This window comes from Cladophialophora yegresii, assembly GCF_000585515.1.
Source record: "Cladophialophora yegresii CBS 114405 chromosome Unknown aczIN-supercont1.1, whole genome shotgun sequence".
Lineage (NCBI taxonomy): Eukaryota > Fungi > Ascomycota > Eurotiomycetes > Chaetothyriales > Herpotrichiellaceae > Cladophialophora > Cladophialophora yegresii.
Genome location: NW_006913045.1, coordinates 48,229 through 70,199, shown reverse-complemented (window position 1 = coordinate 70,199; position 21,971 = coordinate 48,229). Strand labels below are relative to the sequence as shown.

Here is a 21,971-nt window from a genome sequence, read left to right as displayed (position 1 = left end):
AGCACTTACAGGGCGAACTAGAATCGTGCGCTTATATCGCTCGTACGGAGTAGGGCCTGATCCTGTTTGACGGGGTTCCGGGCGTGACAGGCAACACTCGGTTGTAAGGCTCTTTGGGTCAGTCCCAATTTCAACCACAGTCAAGGTGCTGCTGGAATGGCAGTCTGTGGTCTAGCTCACGGTCTGATTGTATCCTGCTCGCTCTCCTTCCGACGACGCCGTCAGCATATCAAGGCTGCGGACCCCGCACTCCATTTCCATTCTGGGATAGCCGAGGCTGTCCCGCTCGTCAACGGAATTGATGCCGGAGACGAGACTAGTCGTCACACCAATGACTGCTCCCCGATGGTGTCTCTACGATAAGATAAGATCCCGGCCAACCTACCCCCCTCGTCTGCCCACTCTACGGCCCATCATCCACTCATTGATCGCAGTCCAGCACGTTTCTTAACCAGCAAAATATCGCCAATGATATCGACTTGTAGAACCCCCCTGCACTCACACGCTCGAAGCGACCGCAAGGTTTTCAACTGTCTCTGCTAGTATGTAGCCTCCAAGTGGTCTTCGCTCCAGCTATGATGCAGTCGTAAACAGCCAGGCAAGCCTCTGCCGATAACGTGCCGTGCGTAGCGTTGGAAAGAGGTTGAGCTCCACGACAATGTCAGCTTTATCATGCCGAGCGCCGACCCTCCTCCTGTGTTTTCAGGACTGGTCACCTATTTTTTGACCTCCTTCGACGTCCTGACCGCTCAGCTCTACCAGAACACCATGATTCAACGGCTGCGCAGTGTGCTCCGGATGGGCTCACTAACCTACCAGGTTATGGCCCAGTTTAATTGCTCTCAATCATCCCAGCCGGTGGATCTGGCATGGCATCCCCCAAACGACACGAACATCAACAATCTGGAGTATGTCGTGAACGGGACTGGAATTCAAGGCTTCATTTTCAACTCGTCAGTCACCCCTACGTCGACACCATATAGTACCTATAATTGGTGCAATATGCCACACGTCAGGGCCAAGGAGTATGCTCGAGTTTCTCCGGACTATACGCTCGAATACGTCGAGATTGTACGTATCGACCTGTCCTTCGCGAGCCCATATCTGACGTTCCCCAGATCCACCGCCACCACAAGCGGACACCATACGCGTCCAACGCCTTTCCGCGCGAGTCTTACTCCTGGAACTGCGACGACGAGGCGCTGTTCTACTATGGCGTGCCCCGACCCGACGGAACCTCGGCTCAGGTGAACTGGCAGGTCTACACTTCTCCTTCCAACCCTTTGGCACCGGAAGGCTTCAATGGGACGTGCCAGTTCCCGCAAATTACTGGCTCAGGGCTCAACGATTCTCGTCAACACGGCCGTGATCTCTTTGGTGTTTACCACGACTTACTCAACTTCATACCGCCGTCCTACAATTCATCAACAGTGCAGTACCGTGTAACCAACAATGTCATCACCTCGCAGGTTGCAGGCCAAATCGTGGAGGGAGAATATCCTGGACTTCGGAATCGACCGGTATCTGTACTCATTCAGCCCGACAGCATCGATAGCCTCGAACCGGGATACACATGCTCCACGGCGAGCGATCTCTACTCTTCTTACGGAGTGGGCAGTGACGCTGCGAACTGGACATTGCACCTCAACGACTCGATTCCTTTGTTCGCCAAGCTCGATTTGGTCAGTGGAGTGAACTCTAGTGATTCAGGATGGCACAATTGGTTCGACCATTACTTCGACAATCTATCCGCACGGCTGTGTCATCAGAAGCCACTGCCATGCCAAATCGGCAATTCGTCCAACTGTATCACCCAAGCGGACGCCGAGGCAGTGTTCCGAAGAGGCCAGTATGAGTACTCGTTCATCTACCGAGACAGTCCCTCGTCGCTCCCAGCATCGACGGCGAGTTTCGGGATCTACCTGGCAGAGCTTGCTCAGAACCTTCGTGACGCCGTCAATGCCACCTCTCCAGTGATATACCGACATAACGTTGTGAGTCCGCCCCACTGTCCGACTGGCCGCAGTGCCTCTGGGGTTCTTATTGCGCCTGTTCGTGTGCCTACCGTGCCCCGCTAACACAGAGTCACAGGCTCATGATGGTTCCGTGTCTCGTCTTCTCAGTATCCTGCAGGTGGATGTAATGGTATGGCCTGGAATGGGCTCAGAGGTCGTCTTTGAGCTGTACTCCCGTCAAGGTTGCTACTATGTTCGAGTTTTGTGGGGTGGGCAAGTGCTGAGGAGTTCGAACCCGAGTCTAGGTCTGATAGACCTGATTCCCCTTCAGACTTTCCTGGCCTACATAGACGGACTGGTCGGGGTAGGCGCCAGCATGATTCCGAGCTTGTGTGGTCAATAGCGTCCCACGTGGGCTGTTGAACACGAGCCTTGGCTTGCCATGACTAGTTTGGGATGGCAGTATTTGAAAGCACTCGCGACATCGACTTGGTTCGCTGCGGAGATCGTCCTCAATGTACCAAAAGCCACAATCGCTATACGCGATCGTCCGTCAAGCCCCACGCATACCGGCCGATCTGGTTGCAGTCGCGTTCAAACGCGGCTGTCATACCTGTAGTTTTCAAGCGCTCTTCGAAGGTATACGCATTGTGCAAGTAATGGGGATATAGAAGTCCGATGACGGCTGCACAGTATCTTGACACCATAAGTTGAGTGTCCCATGACATCGGAAAACCCGGGCTTGGGAAAATGTCGGCGCATCGTGGCATCGCGCGGCGGCGGGGGGCGTGTGGAGATTTTCCGGAGCAAGCGTAAGGTTTCTCGGCAGATGATCGCGCTGGATTGCCGTCTGAGAGTTTGATATGGGCAGGGCCCATGCCACGCCCAAAGTCTTTTCACAGATCCAAAGTCGCTATAACCACCATGGAGCAATTGCCAGGATTCGGGACCGCTATCAACGAAGTCGTGCTGCCAACGTACAAGCTTTACACACCTCTACTGCTGAAGCAGGCGGATGCGATAAAGGCAACGCAGCGAGAGTCCTTCCCATACGGCAAACACCCACGTCAACAGCTGGACCTGTATACTCCTGTTGGTACCCCAGCATCACAGAATAAACTGGTCATCTTCCTCTACGGTGGTGGGCTTGTGAGAGGCGACAAGATCAACCCAGCTTTTCCGGGGGGACTGGTTTATGCCAATCTCGGCCATTTCTTTGCGGAAAGATTGGGGTGCAAGGTCGTTATTCCTGATTATCGATTGATCGGACACGAGGCGAGATTTCCTTCGGGTGGCGAAGACCTCGAACTGGTCATCCAATTCATCCAGGAGAACATTCGACATGATTCGAGCGAGCCACTCAATCTGCATACCATAGGGAACTCCGCAGGCGGTGTCCACCTGGCTAGTTATCTATTTGCGCCGCAGTTCGCAGAGAGTCGACGGAAAACCTCGGGGCGCGACGCCGCTAATGTCAGACTGTCAAGCGTGACCTTCCTCGCCGTCCCCTTTCACTTTGACCAGGCGGTCGCTGAGAGGGCAGAGACGCTCGCGGCATATTATGGCACAAACGTGCAGCATCACTCTCCGCTGGGCCTGTTAAGAGCCGCGAAGGAAGATGGCTCCATCAATGACCTCAAAGAGGTCTCGGTCCAGGTGCTAACGGGGAGCCTCGACCCGGAAAATGAGGTTCTGGTACCAAAGGATGACTTTGTGAGGGAGTGGCGAGGTGCGAAAGCCGTCAGCGAGAACCTTTCAGAGGGAAAGTTGGAAGGCCATAACCACATTAGCCCTGTGCTGAGCCTGGGAACAGGCATTAGAGCTGAAGAGGCTTGGGCCGAGCAGGTGCTTGATTTCATAAACAAAGCAGTTCCCAGCCATTAGTGGGGAGCATAACTCGGCCAGGGAGATACGTAGCTGTCATCAAAAGGGAAGATCTGGCCCATGAAATCGAAGCTGACATTATGGAAAGGATCCAAGAGCGGCTCGTCTAGAGGACGTGGCCCGTTCGCTTCAGCAGACGCATTTGCCAGTTGCATAAGAGGGGTGTCAGCTAGTTGCGGAGCTTGTTGAGGTACCCGATTTCCATCTGGGTTGCCTTTGTGGTGAGCATGCTGTACCGCCTCTCGTAAGACAGCCCCCGCTTTTCTGGCGACGACATGATCCTCCATGGCATCCAGAACACTAATGCTCAGGTCGATATGCTTCTGCAACTCCTGTTTCTCGTCGTCGCAGGCCAACCTGGATAGATAGCACAGAATGATGGATGCCCCATATAAGGTGTAGGTGACGTTATACCACCAGGTACGGAAGTAGGGCAGCTCACAGTACATTTGATGCATCAACTGAATGGTGGCTCGTGCCGAGGAAACGCATTTTTTCACTGCCGTCTGAAGTATGGGATCTGGTAGACTGTCTGTCGCGGCAGCATGCAAGAGAAACGGTCGATAGAGAACCATCTTGACGTTAAGGTACCGGAACCTCAAGGTATGTTTCTGCTTTTTCGCCCATTTTGGTTCCTTGATCATTGTTGAAGACTCGTCGCCATGAAAGTTCGGGCGAATGAAACTGGGCACGGACTCGAGCCAGGCGTCCATTTCGGATTCGATCTCGGCGGCTATTGCCAGCCTCTCAGAGGTAGACTGAGCAGAGGCGTATATCGAAACCGACACCTTGCGGACGAGGCGAGCGAAATCAACCATTGCTGCAAGAATAGCATGTTCCGTCTCGTTCACAGCGGGCATGGTCTGGTTGTGGTAAATGTCGAGTCCGAGAGAGTCAGGACGACCCAGGGCGAAACTCATCTCGATCTCCAATGAATATAGACCCCACCAAGTTCTGGCAATGTCGGAATGTGCTTCGGGACGTGCAGCCGTCGGAGTCAGTCGCGGTCTTCGGTTGAAGCCTGCCGACAGCGCGGTCCGTACTGCTCTGCCGAGATACAAGTAAGCCAGGTGAGGATTTAACTCATTCTGGCACACCTTCGCCATAATGAGGCAAGCTTGGACAGTCTCCAGATCATTATGACCCAATGTCAGTTCCAAAGCGCCAGATGCTAGATGGAACATCTTCCTCGCCCAGTCAAACCTGCCCATGCCATCGAGAGTTTCTTCATCCCATTCTTGAATGATTGCACCGAGACTCATGATGGCGTAGTACAGGGCCACAAAGCTCGGAGGTGGACTGTCGGATCGGTCAAACCAGAGATCTTCACATTTTGAATAGAAGCTCTCTCGAGAGATGACTGGATGGATGAAATGCAGGTTCTGAAAATATCCATCTAGGAAGAACCGAGATTGACGAAAGTGGTACCGAACCGAAGACGGCGACTGCACTTCTGGTGATCTCGGCTGGGCGGCTTGCGGCGTAAAGGACTCGTTATGAAAGGCGGAAATCAAAGATTGCGGCTGTTCGTTCGTCTTAGCGCCGTCTTTGTGCGCATGATGTTGAACAGCCGCGAGGAATGCCAGGGATGACGTTGGCCCGTGGAACTCGGTGTTCATAGTGTGAGGATTGATCTCGCTGACCTCTTCATTTGCATGGTCGTGTGACGTGCGGTTATGATTCAAGCCTTCATCAAGTGTGTCGAGAGGGCTATTCGTGCTGGATGCTTGCGTGCCGTCAAGCTCACGACGCGCAAGAGCGTGGAAGCGGCCTCGAGCAAGCTCCGCATCCTTGTAGATACAAGGCCGATTCCGCTTCTTGCACCTCGAACATGGCAGAAGCTCATCGCATCGGTGCTTCTTAGCTCTGCAGAACTCGCACGCTCTGGCGGCACGGGGCCTCTTCCTCTTCGAGCCAACCAGAGGGGATGGTGGCACGGCCTGCGTGGCATCTGATGGGGGTTCTTCGGATCCAGGCGGTTCCCAATGAGATTGGAGTGTTGCTGGCGGGCTCAATAATGCAGGCAGATATGCCATGCGACCCTTCAACGGGTGGTCCGCGTCTACATGACGATCGGAAGACATGGCCCCGCCAGAGGCAGAGGTACGGGGCAGTGAGTGGATCGAAGCTACAAAATGCGGGTAGGAATTTCCGAAGGGTTTTGCTGAGTCATGAAGCATTTGCCAAGACGCTTCCCGAGTCATGCGTGATTCGGTTCTTCACCCCCGGAACTTCCGCTTAAACAAACCCGGTCCTCCCAAGATCGCACGCGACGTGCGTGACGAGCCAGGACAAAATGTGGCCTCTTCGGCACATGCGCGGTATGATGCAACGACTTGACTTTTGTCACACTATTCAACGCCACAGTGGCAGGTCACAGAGGCGCTGCATCGAGCACCATGCGGCTTATCCGAGCATCTCTCTCGCAGTCAAAGAAAATAAGGATGAGCGCACATAGCGCCCGACAATGCTCCCAGGGTTTGAACATGAGACACTGCAGCGGGGGAACGACGGCAACAGGCATACCGCCAGAAATACCGGAGAACAGGGGGAAGGCGCGTTTGGGACGGAAGTTGGTGTTTCGGCTGTTGTCAATACCTAACCAACCAGCTGAGCCAGATGAAGGCGCGAGACGAAGGCAACATCTCCGAAACCGGCGACGAGTCAATGGCAATATCTCTTCAGATGATGGGATATAGCCGAGTTTATCCAGAAGCCGCTTTCAACGCCAAAAGCAGCCTAACCAAGCCATGCCCTTTCTTCTTTCGAACTCCATGAGCAATGACGCGTCAATGTCTCCTCCGGCTCCTATAAGCCATAGTCCGAACTGTCACCTATTCAGCCATCGAGACATAGTGGACAAGAGGTGGTCAGAGACGCTCAGGGCCACTGACCACGGCCCACGGCAGGCTGGAACGGAAAAAATCATGGTATGTCCGAGCCGTGAGAGCAAAACTGCCTGCCACCCAAGTCCATAGATTGTCGAACTTTGCATGCAGCGTCGAAGCCCAGGCAGCCGCATCACAATCTTTCTGTGCCCATGTCTGCGGTGCGCACAGAGGCAGGCGTCTTGCAGGCGGAAAGTAGCGCCTATCACTCTCTGTAGACCCATGGACGGCCGCTTCTACTGCAGGGCAGTGTCTGCCCTGTGAGGCGCTCAGACCATGAGTTTTCATTCTGACAAAACGCCGCTTGAGGCTGATTCGAGTATGTGGATCGATCGAAAACAGTCACAAATCACGATGGAGTACGGAGTAGTTGACACGTCAACGCTGGTCATGAGTCGAAGAGCGGTATACTTAGACCAGCAACATTGACCATACCATAAGGGCGAAGAGGCATTCACACCGCGGGGACGAGAGGCGTTGGAAGAGACAAAGGCGAGGTGGCCTTGCTTGGTGTCCCTTCGTTCAGTAAAGCTCGAAGTTGACTTTTCTGTAACGTTGGGAGAGACGATGTGATGAGGGCGGTCGCGGAGAGGACAGTAGCAGTGGCTCGACCGTAAAGTACCACAGGCGTTGGGGTGGTTGTGACAATGGATGTTGCAGACATTCCATCAACCAACGACCTTGCTACCGTGCTTTCGACTCGCGTGGCGACGGCACTACCGCTTTGTGGAGTATTCTTCGCCTGGAAACTTTCGACGACGTCCAGTAGGCGTCGCGAGGTAACAAGTACTCCATTCGCCTCCATGTCGACGATGCTAGAGCGCCATATGGGTTTCAGACGGCCTTCATGGTCGTAAGGCTCGGCGACCCTCATCCATTCGACCCAGCTATCCATCACTCTAAATGCGGTCGCATCGTCCACCTCGAACCATTCCTTGTGTTGAGTATGGCAGTCTGGGTTGTGCTTGCATCGGATCTCCCTGCGCCAGTATTGAAGCAGTTCCGAATGTGTCAATCCTTCGACGAATTGAGCGCAGGGGACCCCCTTTAGGTGGTGTTTCAGGATAGGCTGGTAGAGGCAAGACCTGCTCCATCCTTCCAGCCGGGCTTCGACGTTCTGGGAAACCCCTATCTTGAGCATCCCGGGACTTGATGACCTGCCGTAGGCGTAGAGACTTCTGGTACGGCGTGACTGTTCGCTCGAGGGACCTTGGAGAATCTTCTGGGCAACCGTCCGTCCTGGCTTTTTCATGGGGAGGAACTCCGGTTCTGGAGTACGTACAGCATCATCTGGTAGGTGGAAGGGCGTATACCGACCGGATCTGAGATTTGGTCCAGGAATAGCCGACACCCCCGCTAGGCGGATATCGAGTGCCTTGACATCCGCTGAACATGACGCGGGGGCCACCGTCGTCTTGACCGCTGTGCCTTCTGGTGCGGCAATATTCAGCTGGTCTTGCCATCGACGTCGAACCTCCTCGCCCAGCAGGGTGCCGGAATGCAGCTTTGTTTTGTGTTGCCAACAGCAAGAACACTCAAGTAAGTCTTCAACCACTAACGAGCGTAAGTCTGAAGTCAGAGAGCCATGGGTAGCCGCCCGAACCATAAGCAGGTTCTTCTGCAGCTGTCTGGCTGCCGCAGGATCAAGCTTTACAGATCGAGAGCAGTGGCGCTTGTGTTTGACCAGCCAGTAACTGCATGTAATGGTCGTAGCGGATAGGTCGATCTTCTCAAGGGCCGGGAAGTTGTCTGCCAGCTCAATGTGAGCCATTCCGATAGCTGCGCTTCGAAGTGTGACACTGGCATTCTCACTCGGACGCCCATGATATATGCACACTTGCTCAGGTCATCAAGGGACTAGTCTTTGCTGTGCGAGAATTCGGAGACTTGCATCCCAAGTTGGCAGCACTGCAGTTACCATGTTGAGCGATCACACATGTGTGCGCCTCCTTGAGGGTGGCTTCGGCGCACATGGCTTTTCCAGGTCGCAGAGCCTTGGTTGGTCGAATGAGGCTGTGCAAGCGCCGGGCATGGTTTGCAAGGCAGAAATCCGATACTGCTCGTTGTTGGTCTTACGAGTAGCTTGGAGGATATTGTCTTAGGCAGAATAGTACGGAATCATGCATTCCGACACATTCAAACACCGGCCTCGGCCATCTAGGAAGCTGGTGACTTGGAGCGTCTTGCTCGGCCAACGGCAGCCTCGAGTGTGCGAGTCGAGACTGTGAACACGGGTAGGATGCGACCTGCTGATGGACACGGTGGGCGCTTGGGGTACTCGGGAGGAGTTGCTGTAGCTCTCGACTCGAGCCAGAGGTAATCGAGACCGTAGCAGTCTGGTCTGGCTCGTAGTCGATAGAAGGTGTGAGGCTTGTCGTTGATGCTTCTGCTGGTTGTCGATTCCAGGGTCTGTCCGGAGTAGCACCGCCGGAAAATCCTCCGGTGATGGCAACTCGGAGCGAGAGACAAGCATTTGCCCAACCAAACAAGCTCCGAGATCTGTTCATTTTCCCGGGAGTCGATCTTCACGCTCGTCTCTCGTCCATTACACAATTTCAGATCTCCACCCTGATTCACCTCCTACATCACCAGTCACCGTTTAACGTCATGTCTCCTGATTCCGCGTCTTTGTGACGCCCGGCCACTACATCTGCCGGAGAGTGCGCCTTTGATAGAGATGTCATGCTGCAACCGGTTCTCTGGCTTTGGGACTCAATGCTGTGTGTTGCATAAATCCCCGTGTAGTGCCCACAGGTAAGATCACAGTCCTTCAGAACCATCGTCAGTGGTGCATCTTTCCTGCCATCCTGTAGTTGATAAATTATATTGTCTTGCGCGGCGTTAAATATACCTTTTTTCCAAAATGAGCGACAGCAAGATCCCCAAGCTATACCACCGCACGACGCCACACTGGCAGCAAGAACAACGCAACGCCTTCTGGGCTATAAATGAAGGGAAATCTGCCCCTTTCAACACCCGACCCGACAAGCTCGAAGCGCTGGCCGAGGAGTCTCTTTCCATCAACGGCCGCTACTACGCTCAGTCCAATGCCGGAAACAGCTGGACGCACCTCGCCAATCGACAGGCTTTCTTCCGACACCGAATCATCCCACACCAACTCGTAGACGTGAATGAGCGAGACACGACAACCACGTTGTTTGGCCATAAGGTCTCGGCGCCGATCGGATTCGCACCTATCGGGATCAACAAGATCTACCATCCCAAGGGCGAGCTCCCCGTGGCCAAGGTGGCCGGCCAGCTTCGCCTACCTTATGGGTTGAGTACCGCGAGTTCAAGCACAATCGAGGATGTCGCGGCAGCCAATGATGCCGGGCGACACCTACCCGAGGCCGTGAAAGTTGAGGGCGCAGACAATGACTCCCCCGTCCGCTTCTTCCAGCTGTACCTCCCACACGACGACGAACTCGCGGTTTCCCTGCTCAAGCGCGCCGTGGCCAGTGGATTTACGGCCTGCATCCTTACCACCGACACATGGCAGCTCGGCTTCCGCCACGACGACATCGCGACATCGAACTACGCCTTTTACCGCGGCATCGGCGCCGACCTGGGTCTCGTAGACCCCGTATTCCAGAAACGTCTGAAGGAGATGGGCATCGATCCGAAGAAGTCCCCCGAAGAGGCCGGTGCTGCGTGGATTGACAATGTCTGGCATGGAAGGGCGTTCAGTTGGGAGAAGATCCCCTGGGTGATGAAGACGTGGAAGGAATTGAGTGGTGGCAAGCCGTTCTGCATCAAAGGGCGAGTCTTGCCCGGCTGTGTACACGTGTCTCTTTGACTGACTCGGGTAAATTAGGATACAATCCGTGGCTGACGCACAGCACTGCGTCGATCTGGGTGTGGACGGCATCGTCGTCTCCAACCATGCCGGTCGTCAGGTCGACGGCGCAATCGCCAGTCTGGACGCACTCGAGAACATCATCAATGCCGGTATTGGGGAGAAGATCACCGTCATGTTTGACTCCGGTGTGAGGGGTGCATCGGACATCATCAAGGCACTGTGTATTGGTGCAAAATTCGTCTGGGTCGGTCGACTGTATGTGTATGGACTTTCTTGCATGGGCGAGGAAGGTGTGCGTCATGTCTTCAAGAACCTGCTTGCTGAATTCGACATTTCCATGCTCACCGCTGGGTTCAGGAACATTGGAGAGATGCAGAAGGACAGGCTGGAAAGTTACCCCAAGAGCTACACTCTGATTGCTGAGAAGGCCAAGCTATGAGAAGGCGACCCGATGCAGCTGCGAACTGCTAGCAGCGCCAAGATATATAGATCAGAGCAAAGACGGCTAGATAGCATGATGTGAAATCAGTGGGTAATAATGCCTTTCTGCTTTCGACCTCTGCTCCAGCTTCTATGAGAGCGGCACCCACTACTGTCACTACCTCAGCCTCGCTGCAACATCCAAGCTTCCGCCTTGAACCCCACTGTCTTTCAGATCTCCTCCATCGCCGTCTGCACACTTGTTAACCAGAACTAGTGTCGTCCCGGCACAGTGTTAGTTGAGAGACACTCTCCTTTCTTCCGCCATCCGAGGCATATTTAGATGCTTAGAAGATTTCTGCCGTCATCGTCGTGTCGGGGCTGTCGTCCATGCTCTTGAGGCGTAACAATTCCTTTCGTCCTTCCTCTTGGATTGCCTCGATTCCATTTTCTCCGTTTTCCAACATTATCTGGTAATTATCTTGCCCGTTTCCGTCGGATCGTCACAAGCATCAGCATCGTCAACCCACATCTAGATATCCACTTCCGTATACTCCATGGTTCTAGATTCGGGACCGTTCAATCTTTCCAATCCCACACCTGTTTCAGGAACGCCGCCATGTTGACCTTCTTGGCCTTCATTTCCACCATCCAGGGGTGTTCGAGCATCCTCCAAGGCGTGGCCCTTCTGGGAGGTTCTTTCTCCAGACAACACTCAATAAAGTACTTGAACATGTCACTCCATTTGATGCCGTTGTCCGGTTCATCTTTCAGTTTCGGGATAGGCTGGGCGACGATATACGTGAGCAAATCTATCAGACCAGCACGAGGCTGCATTTCCGTTCCGTCGGCGGGGAAGGGGAAGCGATGTTGCGCGACTTCGAGTAGTGTCACACCGAGAGACCAGACGTCCGAAGTGATCGTGTATGATTGGCCCTGTATTCGCTCCGGTGCCATATAGTAAGACGTGCCGATAAAGGTATTGGCGTCCCCTTTAGTGCCAAATTCGCCAGATACTCCGAAGTCGCAGAGTTTGACCTGGCCATTGCGGCAGAGGAGGATGTTTGAGGGTTTGATGTCTGTGAGCGTGGTCAGTATATCAGTCGCCCCTTCCCGGCTGTGTGGCTTACCTCGGTGTATGATCTTCCGGCTGTTCAGGTATGTCAAGCCATGCAACACACCTTCTGCGATCTTGCCCAGCACTTTCTCTCCTGTTCTACCGCCCAACTTCTTGACCTCCCGGTAAACGCTATCAAGGCTGCCACCTTCACAGAATTCCATCGCTATTGATATCGTGCTGGAAGATTTGTCCATAAACGCTCCGTAGTATTGGCAGATGTATTCCGACGTGCAATTCTTGTTGAACTTCAACTCACGGAGTATCTGTTTCTTGACGTCGGGGTCAGGGCTGGTTGTGATGATCTGTACACGGGAGGGTTAGCGCAGAGCCCGGGTTTTTGGAGGCGGACCGTCCAGACCTTGAGAGCGAATATCGTCTTTCCGCCTTCCAACATACACCTCGTCACTGCACCTCCAGCACCTTCCCCTAGGGAGCCCAACTCAATGATCTTCTTCTGTTCGCTCGCAGCTCCCCAGCCCTCGTCGTCCAAGTCTTCCACGTCGAGCGGCCGGCCCTTTTCGATGGCCAATTTCTCGAAGTCGATCGAAAGCCCGCCCATACTTGATTCCCTCTCCATCGACGTGCCACCGATGCTGGCCTCAGAGTAGATCGAACTTATCGCTGACGAAGGGTCCGGTGTCCCTGCTTGTCTTCCGTGCATGGCGAAGGAAAGTGCTGAGTATGTCGAGGAAGAGGCAGAGCCAGGTACACTTGCAGCATGGAAACTATCCCCTCTTGGTCTGCCGATGGCTTCATTTCCTGTTACTGCAGATATATTCAAAGGCTGTATTTGTGGTCTCAGACTTGTGCCTCCTTCTTGCAAAGAGCCCTGGCTTCCCATCGGCGTCGCCAGCGATAGTTTTGGAGGACCTTTTTGCCCTGAGGCTGCGAGGCTGAAACGGGGGATTTCGGGGACTGGTTCTGTTTCGCCGCCGACTGGTTTCTGGCTTGGTGAGGGAGGAATACCCAGTGTGAGACGCGGAGTGCGGCTGCCGCTTTGACTTCGACCACCAGGCATAGGCGGCCGAAGAAGTGGTACCGGGGACGACATGATTGTATAGAAGCTCGCAGGATTTGTGTGACGAGGTGTTTATAGACTATAAGCCAGGGAGAAGATGCCGGAACGGCGGGGTATATGTAAAGGACAAACACCGTTGCTGTTGAGGTTCGAGTGCAACCGGGCTCAGTTCGAGTAGAAAGAGGGATATCGTAGTCTCGCGGCGAAGTCTTGCAGCGGACGGCGGAGGCAAATTGTTCGTTCTTGTTGCCTGTTGCACGAGAGTGCAGGCGTGCTTGAGAGGCCGACGCAGGTAGATAGTTCGCCTTGCTGACCAAACCTCCGCTCGTATTTGGCGTTCGGGGCGAATGTACTGCAGTTGTCTACGCTGTGAGAGGCTGGGTTGTTCTCGGGCTGTATACAAAGTGTAGAGTAAATGAACGCATGGAAATTCAAAAGAAGATGGTTTCGACCCTGAGCCGCTGACCAAGAGCGAACGCTTGAGGCCACGAGGTTGATTGGGGTCGACGTCGGGCGTGGTGTGCCGCGTGAGGGCCAATTCAACCCGCTTTGGCGATGGTGAATTGTTGATCTGCAACGGGCGGCTACCTGAAACGCCAAACGACAAGACACCAGAGGCCGAGGAAGCACGGCTCGGACAGAGCCAGTCTGGCAAGTCAATTTAATGTCGCCTCGTGCAGGGAGATCGAGGTGACCATCACCATGCATTCACGGAGAAGAAGATGACGACGAGCGACAGATGCAAGAGCGATTAATTGTACTCCGTAGGCAGTATGATTTTCAGCTCGTCCCTCTTGGGCTATGTAATTGAACTCTATCTGACAAACTGCAGCTGGGCCACGGTCTGGTCCTCTCGCTTGACCGTCTCTCGTGCTTAGTCTCGTTGTAGGGCACGGCAAATTACTCCAAATGCCCCGACCGGATTGGTGGTCGGCCCTCTCCTCCCTTCGAGGTGCAGCAGACTCGTGACGCCTGAGAGTAGCTGCAGCTCTCGGGCATCAGCAGGAGCTCAACGAGAGCCTATGACAAGCACAGCTGCGTTGGCGGTTGATTTACATACCGCCCCTCGGATGATGACTTGGCCCGCTCCGGCCTGTCAGAGTCTGCCAACATGCGGTGACAAACTACAAATCAGTGCTGGTGCTTCTACGCTGTCGGAGCACTGGCAGTTGCAGGATGGCTGCTCTACGACTGAAAAATCCTTTGATTGACACAAGCGAAGCGTGCAAGGCCTTTCTTCATTTCTTTTGACATTTGACTGGGAGAGGTCCGTTCTGCCTTGGGCTTGATACTTTGGCATGTGCTCGGACATGGCCCGCCCCTACGGCCGCCGAGCGCTGATCTCGGGTCATGCACTACATAAAAGCACGGCTGACCCACCAAACAAGAGCATGTCTCCCGCTGCTATCTTCCGTCTGATGCATCCTCGTCCTCCGGTTCGAAGGCCACCCCCGAAGAGTGCGAACTAAGGCTGCAGACCGACACGAGGACAAGGCTGAGGAGGCGAGTCCACCTGCCGAGGTTTCGAGCAGAAAAGAGGTGTGTTATGAAGGTCGCCGAACACATTAGAAAGGATTGCGGTTTCGAGGTCGTCGTGTACAAAGCTCGAGGTCAGGTCATCATCATTCGTGAAAAGAACTCGCGCTCCTGGCGAGAGGTAAGGTATCATAGCTTCGTCAATGTTCGCTTTGCGCAAGACACCATCTATCGGACGCCAAGAAAGAAGAAAACAATGCCATATGCTTTTCGCGGACCTGTCATTCGTCAAGGTTGGAGGCAGACAATGGTGGACGGAAGGTGTTAGGGAGCGTGTCGAAGAGTAGTTGGGTGGGAGGGGGTCGCTGGCTGAAACTTCACTCGGAGGAGACCTGCTGCCGACGTCCTTTTTCGGCCTCAAGATTCTCGTAGAGAAGATACAAGGCTCGTTCGTTGGCGCTGGCACTCCCCATGATGGTGAACATCCTCTCGCCGGTGTCGTCGTGAGGAGCTTTGGCGATCGAGATGCGAGCGCCGGAGCTCTTGCGGATCTCACTAATCTTGGAACCACCTCTTCCAATGATGCAGCCGACCATATCGGCGGGAATACTGATGTTCTGGGTCTGGACTTCTTCGCCATCCTCAGTAACCACAGGAATACCCCCTCCACGTGGCATGTCGTTGTTGCGGTTGTAGGTGCGCGTTTCACTAAAATCTGCACCGTTGCCAGTACGGTTGTAGGATCGACCACCACCCCCGCCACCGTAGTTGCTGGCTGTAATTCCAGCAGTGGCGACTGCAGGAGGGAGAGGACCAGAACCGACTTGAACGCGAACAGCAGGATTGTAGAGCACGGTACCAGTGCCACGCTGCCAGTCGTCGACCAAGCACTTTCCGATTTCCCACACGGCTTTGTCAATGCTTTCGGGTGTACCTTGAACTTCGACAATGCGCTCGGTGGATTGCGGGAGCATCTCCTTCTGGGCAACCATGCGAACTCCAGACACATCCTGAATGTGCTTGATCTTGAGTCCTTGGCGGCCGATGATAGTGCCCATTTGGTTGTGGGAGATCAAAAGACGGATGGCTACATCGAATTAGTATGATTCAAGATCGTGTTCTGAGGTTGCTTACGATGAGTGCCATTGTTTTGAACCACGCCACCCATGCCCATCTGAGGTGCACCCTCGAGCAGACCCTTGGCCACGAGTGAATATGCCTTTGAGATGCCGGATAGTGGACCAGTAACGGTCAAGACACGATCGTGGACACCTTGAACGACCTTGCTAACTCCCGCCTTGACTCCAGTCTCTTCGCGGAGATCGGCAACGTTCTTCCCAGCTTTGCCGATGATGACACCAGCTTCTTTGGTTGAGACGATAGCACGGAGGGTCAGTATGGATTGCGCATATTCCTCTTCGGTCTTCGGGCCGTCGTTTTGAGGATCACCGACATTGAGCTGATTCAAGGACTCGCTGAGGCCTTGGTCGTCAATGTGGTTCGCACCAGACGGAGACTCCGTGGATGCCATTATGAGGAGCGTGGGAACGTGGTCGACTCAATGGCGGAGGTGGGGCGAAGGTGATCGGCGCGGATATGAGAGCAAGGTCAACCCGAGCAGATGAGACGTCGGTCCGGTCTGACCGCTGAGTGAGGGGATGCTGAAGGCAAGGGCGATGCAGGCAATAAGGAAGAGGAGGGGAACGCGACGGTGTGAGTATGGAGGAATGGATGAGGGTCGAGGGGAGGACGAGGGGTGAGGTGTAGAAAGAGAGCAACAGGGTGATTCGAGTGTTAGTTGAGGTGCAGCAGTTTGGGAAACAAACGAAGTTGAAAATGCGTTTGAATCACGGGCACAGCATGAAAACTCTCCGGCAGTGAACGTGGCTGGCAGGACATGCGCGGTCATATTGTACAGTAGTGAGCGAGAGTGGGGGAGCATCGTTGGCCACCAGCCATCAACAAACAGCCTCCAGCTCTTCGGCATCGCACTGTCGGATTCCCACTGGCTGATGTTCTCTTCGAGCTTCACAGCTTTTACTCCCCAGGCTCTGGTTCAACTTTCCTCCTGTACGGGGTAGCTCAGAGCAATTCGAGCTTCGCCGAATGAGGTCGGCTTCCTTTGATCTTAAGATATGGCATCGCATTCGCACCCAACTATATACGCAGCGCACAGCGTCCTTGCTCCCTGTGTCTGATTCCTCGACTGGGCTGCGATTATCTGGCTTTCACGATTTTCTCTGGCCTTGTGGAGTCGAAGTAGACAGTACAGCTACAAACAGGACACTACCTACCCTGACATGCTTTGAGTCCTCCAGCGCATTGGACGAAAACATACGGCCGGGACTAGACCGTTTCAAGCTATCGGGTTGCATGCAGGTGCGATGTCAATACATGCTCTACCTGGACTCCTGACCTGTTCCAGCATGGGGCTGCTGGAACCTCGAAAATTGAGATCTTGTCTGCAGAACGCCACAGCTACATATGTGCACATATTAAGTAGGCGAAAAGATCCTGCAGATCGTGAGGCCGGGACGTGGTACGCACCGCCAACCTCGAGTACCCTCATTGTCGAACTCTTCGTACCCGGTCTCATCGTACGTTCGACGGCTCCCGACAGAGACTTGATGTTATGGGGCATGGAGTCCAGCTGGTCCTGTCCCTTCGCCAGTAGATGCAACGCTTCTTCAAACAACTCTGAAATGGACATTTGCTTATTCAACCTTCAAAGTGTTTATATCTATCTGCTTTTTCGCCCAAGCGACCTCCGTATTATGGAAAGCGATACTTGGAACTACAGAGTACCGTTGGCCAGCGCCAATGTTGGCACGGGAACAACCATGCTCCAAAAATACAATCTTTGCAGAGGGAGCAAACGGGCTTCCGCGCCATCGAGAGGCAAACCGGCCTTGGGTCAGTAATCCAGAGCACAAGCTACGAACATAGTCCAACAAGACCACAGCTGATCCGCAAGACCACATTTTGGTCGATGACATCCCTGACAACCCCGCGTGACGCATTTTGCGGCGGCGAAGCAAGCCATGGGGGAGATATCGGCCATCAGACCCAGTTGATACTCCTCAATATTGACCGGAGGCGTGACAATGGTGCCATCCGCGAGCGGAAATCGACAATACTCCGCTTGGTCGCCATCGAGAACTACTGTTCCCAACGTTTGACACTTCTCACGGCGTGATCGGACCCCTTGTTTGCAGCAGAAGCACTTCCCACAACCAGTTGTGAAGGATGTGACCGTCTTCTTGTCGTGTGCGGCTCTGACTTCTGACCCTCGTCTCCACTCGACCGCGACTTCCACTTGCCCCTGACGACCACTGCTTTCATTGTGGCCGCGAAACCCTCGTTGCGACGTGCCTTTGTTGCCATACCTATGTAGGTCTCTACCCGTCTGTTGTATGGCAAGCCGTGAGGAGGTTGCCTGTGCCAGAGGAGCTTGGGACTGCTTCGAGCGAGTCAATCACACTCACAAGCAGGAAGCCCGCAGCTTCATATCTCGTGCGGCCACATGCCCAATAAAGGTTACGTGCCATGTGTGATTATTCACCTTCTGCTCGCATTCTCCAGTCTCGGTGGTACGCCAGTCATTGCAGGGAGGTCCCATACGTGGGCTGATGTTGGTAGTGGGTTGGAGGCACCGATCGCAGAGTATGAATGGACTATATTTGCTCCTCGGAAATCTCATGATAAGGTCGAAACTCGAAAGGAAGGTTGGCAATGCTGTACTGCCGACAGGGTTCAGGGCAAAACCTGCCCCTGGGCGCACTGAGTTGATTCCAGTGCAACGGAGAGGACGCCATTGTGCCTCCTGTTGCAGATGCTTAGCAACTTGACTCCTCGAGTTCAATCGGCAATACACATAGATGAGGAGAAAGCGGTAGAAGGCCCGATCAGACCGACGTATCGTGAATGGCCATAAATGCGCTTCTTGAGCTTGAGTCTCCTGCTCACATTGTTGATGAGGTTGGTGTACCGAGTCTAAACGCCCGCTCGAATGCTGCGATGCCTCCAATTCCAAGCCGTCCATGCCATATCCAGGACGCCAAACAGACCAACAAGAGACATGAGACCTCAAAATGACTCTCGTCATGTTAGAGACGGAGTTTTGCTGTGGATCTTCCCACCTTGACAGCTCTACTCAATTCACCACACAAAGCAGCTCGCTCTCCAGTATAAATTTCCCTTCTTTATATTTCTCCGAACTCTCGTAAGCCTTGTCATATTTCCAGCCAACTGTCTCTTCACACTGTTTGCACTTGATATCTCTCACGATGTGCCGGCCGGTGGTCATATTTCGTTCCATCGCTTCACCCTGTTTGATGTTCACTACCGTGGAGAAGAGGAAGGCTTTGCCATGCTGGCCACGGAAGTTACGTGAAATGATGTCGTCGAAGTCGGCAAGATGTGTTTTGCAGTTCTGGTGTGATCGGCTGATTAGCAGGCTGGCCGACATATATACGTAGGGCTCTCTGCAGCAGTGGGAAGGTCTATAGGCTAGTGCTGTACCTTGCAGCCGAAGATTTTGGCTGAGTTTAGGTAGACGTTGTATGCTAGACCCATCCTGACACGAGAACTTTCCGGCTAGAATTCCAAGCACGTTGATGGTAACGCACAGCAGTCGAAACCCCTGTATAAGGGCAGGCCGTGGTGGCCGCGGTGTCCTGTTCGCGGCGGGGTTGCAGACTCGCTTCCTGTAGGGACAGTTGTCCTGGCTACCACTCTTGACTCAAGGTTTACCTGATCTTCTGCTACAGCTGAAACACCCTGCGTGCGAGCCGCCGTCGAAGAGTTGTAAGAAGCCAAACAGGACGTCGTGGGATAGACAACACAGCCGCGGTGATGGGAAACGGTTAGAGGCAGGGCGGCTTGTGACGCTGTCAAGCCGACGTTAAACCCGTCGTGTGACCAGAGAGTGGAATGTCCAGGTCAGATGGCAGCTTCGTTCCACCGGAGATGCGTGTTCAGAGAAGGGAGATGCGTGTTCAGAGAAGGGAGACGCACAAGGACTCGGTAGAACCGGTGAAGGGAATTGTGAAGGAAGTTGCACAGCCGCGAGGGTCGACGGTGAATGGTCCCTACGAGTACGGAGTACCAGGACTCTTGAATCGCCGGGACCCCAACCCCACCATCTCATGTAAACTACATCGCAGCCTTGAAGGCCTAAAGAATCGTACGGTCGGCCAGCTACACAATTGGGAGTGCTTCTGGACCGAACGCAAAAACGTGAGCTCAGTCAATTAAAGCCTATCTTTATCAACACTGTCATGCATGTAAAATGAGCCTCTAGGGTTTCAATGCTTTTCAACAAAGGTAGCCAATGCATACACTGGTAAGATTCTCCTACCCAGGCTTGGAGTTTCGGAGATCGATACCGGGCGAATAACTGGTGGAGGCACGCATATTTGATCCAGCTGACGGTGAAGATGGCGGTAAAAGCGATCTCGGAGGGGAACGCAGCAGGAATCCTCGAACGCCACAGTTGTTTGTCAGTGTCGGCAGGCAAGACAGACGAAACATGTCGAACGCGGTAGGTGCGCGGGTTCAGCGAAGATTCCTTTGCCACCTATAGTCATCAATATACGCCCTTGGGCTCCGTGGAGATGACATCAATGGTACTCCGTATGTCGGAACTCTAGAAAAGCATCAGGTAGGATTGTGCTGTCGCTCCTTCAAGTGGCTTCCATGATGCGTCCTCGACCTCATGGTCGACCGCATCAACTGCAAGGGGGGCCTCCACCTGCCTCCACTTACCCGCCACCGCTCCAGCCTGCCGAACCTCTTGGTTGTCGTGTTTGACTCGATTTGTGAACGCGCCGGATCCGGCGAAGTATTTGCTGTTGATGGCATGACTACAGTCTCCGCAACCGTCAGAAAACCAGTGAGACAGCCTCTTCCGTAACCGTATCCCACCTCAGCGTTGTGCTAGCATAGCCTTGTATGAATACCAGAAATCACAGCAGTCCCTGTGGCCCCAATGCTCGACCCAGAATTCGCCGAACAGGTCTTCGACGTCGACATCAACATCAGTCAGTCTCTCAGTCCTCCTCAGGCCACATATCGCGCATTGTTTAGAAGACGCGGAGTTGTTTGTGTGTTTTGAAGTCTTCAAGGGGATCTGCGGGGAGAGCCTCAGACGAGATGGCGGCAAACCGGCCCGTGAAATAATGCTGTTAAATTCATGAATGTAGTTGGACCAGTCTTGAATCATATCTTCCACTTCTCTTTCTTCTTTGTTGGTTTCGCTCTTGTTCACCGCCACCAACTTCATGCCGCCACTTTTGCCAGCTTGTCCAATCCGCATACTTTGTGCTAGAAGCGAGTCTCTTTTCCATCGCAGCGTCCTCCCAGCAATTATTCGACTTGCAGTTCTGTAGGCAAGCAGCACTCGGGCTGCCGATTCTGATTTTGTCGCAGTAATATCAGCGTTACCCTTGCGGATGGATTGGAAGACCGCCGGGAGTAGCTGCAGAAGCGACGATGGGGGCGGGACGTTGCTCGGCCTGTCAAACACAGTCAAAGAACGGGGTTGCCCTGAGGTGGCTCGTACAGTTTCCTCAGGTAAAGATCCAGGTAACGTGGAGGCACCAGTGGGCACAGTTCCATCAGAGCATGGCTCCTCATCGAATGGCGCCCATTCCTCTTCAGTTAAATCGCCAACTATTTCTTCCTCCGTAACCTGTGGTTGTTGGCTCGGCCCAAGAACCAGATCATTCATGGCGGCCGGCTCCTGTGACTCCCACGGTTGGAAAGCCCCCCAAGTATCGTTTTCCGTAGCATTCGTATTGTCGTTATTGCTGCTTGGAATTGCAGATTGACCATGAGAGGCCGACTGAGGCCGGGAGACCTTCTTGTTCGCACTGGCCGCTTCCGGGATCCCATCATCCGTATCCAGAAGATCAAGGACAAGAGGCGAGATGGACGCCGTCACAGCTCCATCTTGGGCTAGTTGAGATGCATCCCGGCGACTTCTGACGTCTGCCCCATCAATTAACGGCTTTCCTGCGGTTTCAAAGTCACCAAAGTCGTCATCGAGGGCTACCTCGTCTGCATCGAAGAGGATGTCGTCGCCAGTATTGCTTCGCTTCCATGATAGCGAAGGCTCAGTCAGCTGCTGCGCATGCTCTGCGGTACGCCTTGTAGGAGTTGACGGCCTGGAATGAACGTGGTCCTCCAGAGGGACCGCCGCATGCTGAGCGAGAGATCCAAGCGCGTCCTGCGGCGTTACTCCCTCTAGCATAAAGGCAGAGAGAAGATCGGCGGACATAACTCTCTGGATTGCATATTTGCCTACACCGCGATCGAAACACGGACGCTCATCAGATGATTGAGATAGATTGCAAGGGTGAAGGTTGGGTGTTAGAGTGAGGCGGGGTTGGGCACAACAACTCTACTCGCC

The 21,971-nt window shown here is 53.9% G+C and overlaps 10 protein-coding genes across 10 annotated transcripts; 3 read left to right on the top strand and 7 right to left on the bottom strand.

Annotated features, from left to right (window-relative positions):
• Positions 1-672: 672 nt before the first annotated feature.
• Positions 673-2,358, top strand: A1O7_00026 (uncharacterized protein; the record flags this gene model as incomplete). Its single annotated transcript, XM_007754068.1, has 3 exons — positions 673-1,071; positions 1,119-1,994; positions 2,092-2,358. The coding sequence occupies 3 exons, from the start codon at positions 673-675 to the stop codon at positions 2,356-2,358; spliced, it is 1,542 nt and encodes a 513-aa protein (XP_007752258.1).
• A 521-nt stretch (positions 2,359-2,879) lies between these two features.
• A1O7_00025 (uncharacterized protein) lies at positions 2,880-3,839 on the top strand (the record flags this gene model as incomplete). Its single annotated transcript, XM_007754067.1, has 1 exon — positions 2,880-3,839. One exon carries the CDS (start codon positions 2,880-2,882, stop codon positions 3,837-3,839), a length of 960 nt encoding a protein of 319 aa, XP_007752257.1.
• A 106-nt stretch (positions 3,840-3,945) lies between these two features.
• Positions 3,946-5,923, bottom strand: A1O7_00024 (uncharacterized protein; the record flags this gene model as incomplete). The annotated part of the gene is made up of 2 exons (XM_007754066.1): positions 3,946-4,008; positions 4,076-5,923. 2 exons carry the CDS (start codon positions 5,921-5,923, stop codon positions 3,946-3,948), a joined length of 1,911 nt encoding a protein of 636 aa, XP_007752256.1.
• A 1,258-nt stretch (positions 5,924-7,181) lies between these two features.
• Positions 7,182-8,498, bottom strand: A1O7_00023 (uncharacterized protein; the record flags this gene model as incomplete). The annotated part of the gene is made up of 1 exon (XM_007754065.1): positions 7,182-8,498. The coding sequence occupies one exon, from the start codon at positions 8,496-8,498 to the stop codon at positions 7,182-7,184; it is 1,317 nt and encodes a 438-aa protein (XP_007752255.1).
• A 1,092-nt stretch (positions 8,499-9,590) lies between these two features.
• A1O7_00022 (lactate 2-monooxygenase) lies at positions 9,591-10,965 on the top strand (the record flags this gene model as incomplete). Its single annotated transcript, XM_007754064.1, has 2 exons — positions 9,591-10,513; positions 10,542-10,965. The coding sequence occupies 2 exons, from the start codon at positions 9,591-9,593 to the stop codon at positions 10,963-10,965; spliced, it is 1,347 nt and encodes a 448-aa protein (XP_007752254.1).
• Positions 10,966-11,525: 560 nt separating this feature from the next.
• On the bottom strand, positions 11,526-13,117 carry A1O7_00021 (STE/STE7/MKK protein kinase; the record flags this gene model as incomplete). Its single annotated transcript, XM_007754063.1, has 3 exons — positions 11,526-12,025; positions 12,077-12,368; positions 12,425-13,117. 3 exons carry the CDS (start codon positions 13,115-13,117, stop codon positions 11,526-11,528), a joined length of 1,485 nt encoding a protein of 494 aa, XP_007752253.1.
• Positions 13,118-14,937: 1,820 nt separating this feature from the next.
• A1O7_00020 (uncharacterized protein) lies at positions 14,938-16,091 on the bottom strand (the record flags this gene model as incomplete). Its single annotated transcript, XM_007754062.1, has 2 exons — positions 14,938-15,647; positions 15,695-16,091. 2 exons carry the CDS (start codon positions 16,089-16,091, stop codon positions 14,938-14,940), a joined length of 1,107 nt encoding a protein of 368 aa, XP_007752252.1.
• Positions 16,092-17,494: 1,403 nt separating this feature from the next.
• On the bottom strand, positions 17,495-17,813 carry A1O7_00019 (uncharacterized protein; the record flags this gene model as incomplete). Its single annotated transcript, XM_007754061.1, has 1 exon — positions 17,495-17,813. A coding segment is annotated over one exon (318 nt), but the record flags the coding sequence as incomplete, so codon positions are not given.
• Positions 17,814-18,713: 900 nt separating this feature from the next.
• A1O7_00018 (peptidylprolyl isomerase) lies at positions 18,714-19,135 on the bottom strand (the record flags this gene model as incomplete). The annotated part of the gene is made up of 2 exons (XM_007754060.1): positions 18,714-18,992; positions 19,082-19,135. The coding sequence occupies 2 exons, from the start codon at positions 19,133-19,135 to the stop codon at positions 18,714-18,716; spliced, it is 333 nt and encodes a 110-aa protein (XP_007752250.1).
• Positions 19,136-20,486: 1,351 nt separating this feature from the next.
• A1O7_00017 (uncharacterized protein) lies at positions 20,487-21,839 on the bottom strand (the record flags this gene model as incomplete). Its single annotated transcript, XM_007754059.1, has 1 exon — positions 20,487-21,839. One exon carries the CDS (start codon positions 21,837-21,839, stop codon positions 20,487-20,489), a length of 1,353 nt encoding a protein of 450 aa, XP_007752249.1.
• Positions 21,840-21,971: the final 132 nt, after the last annotated feature.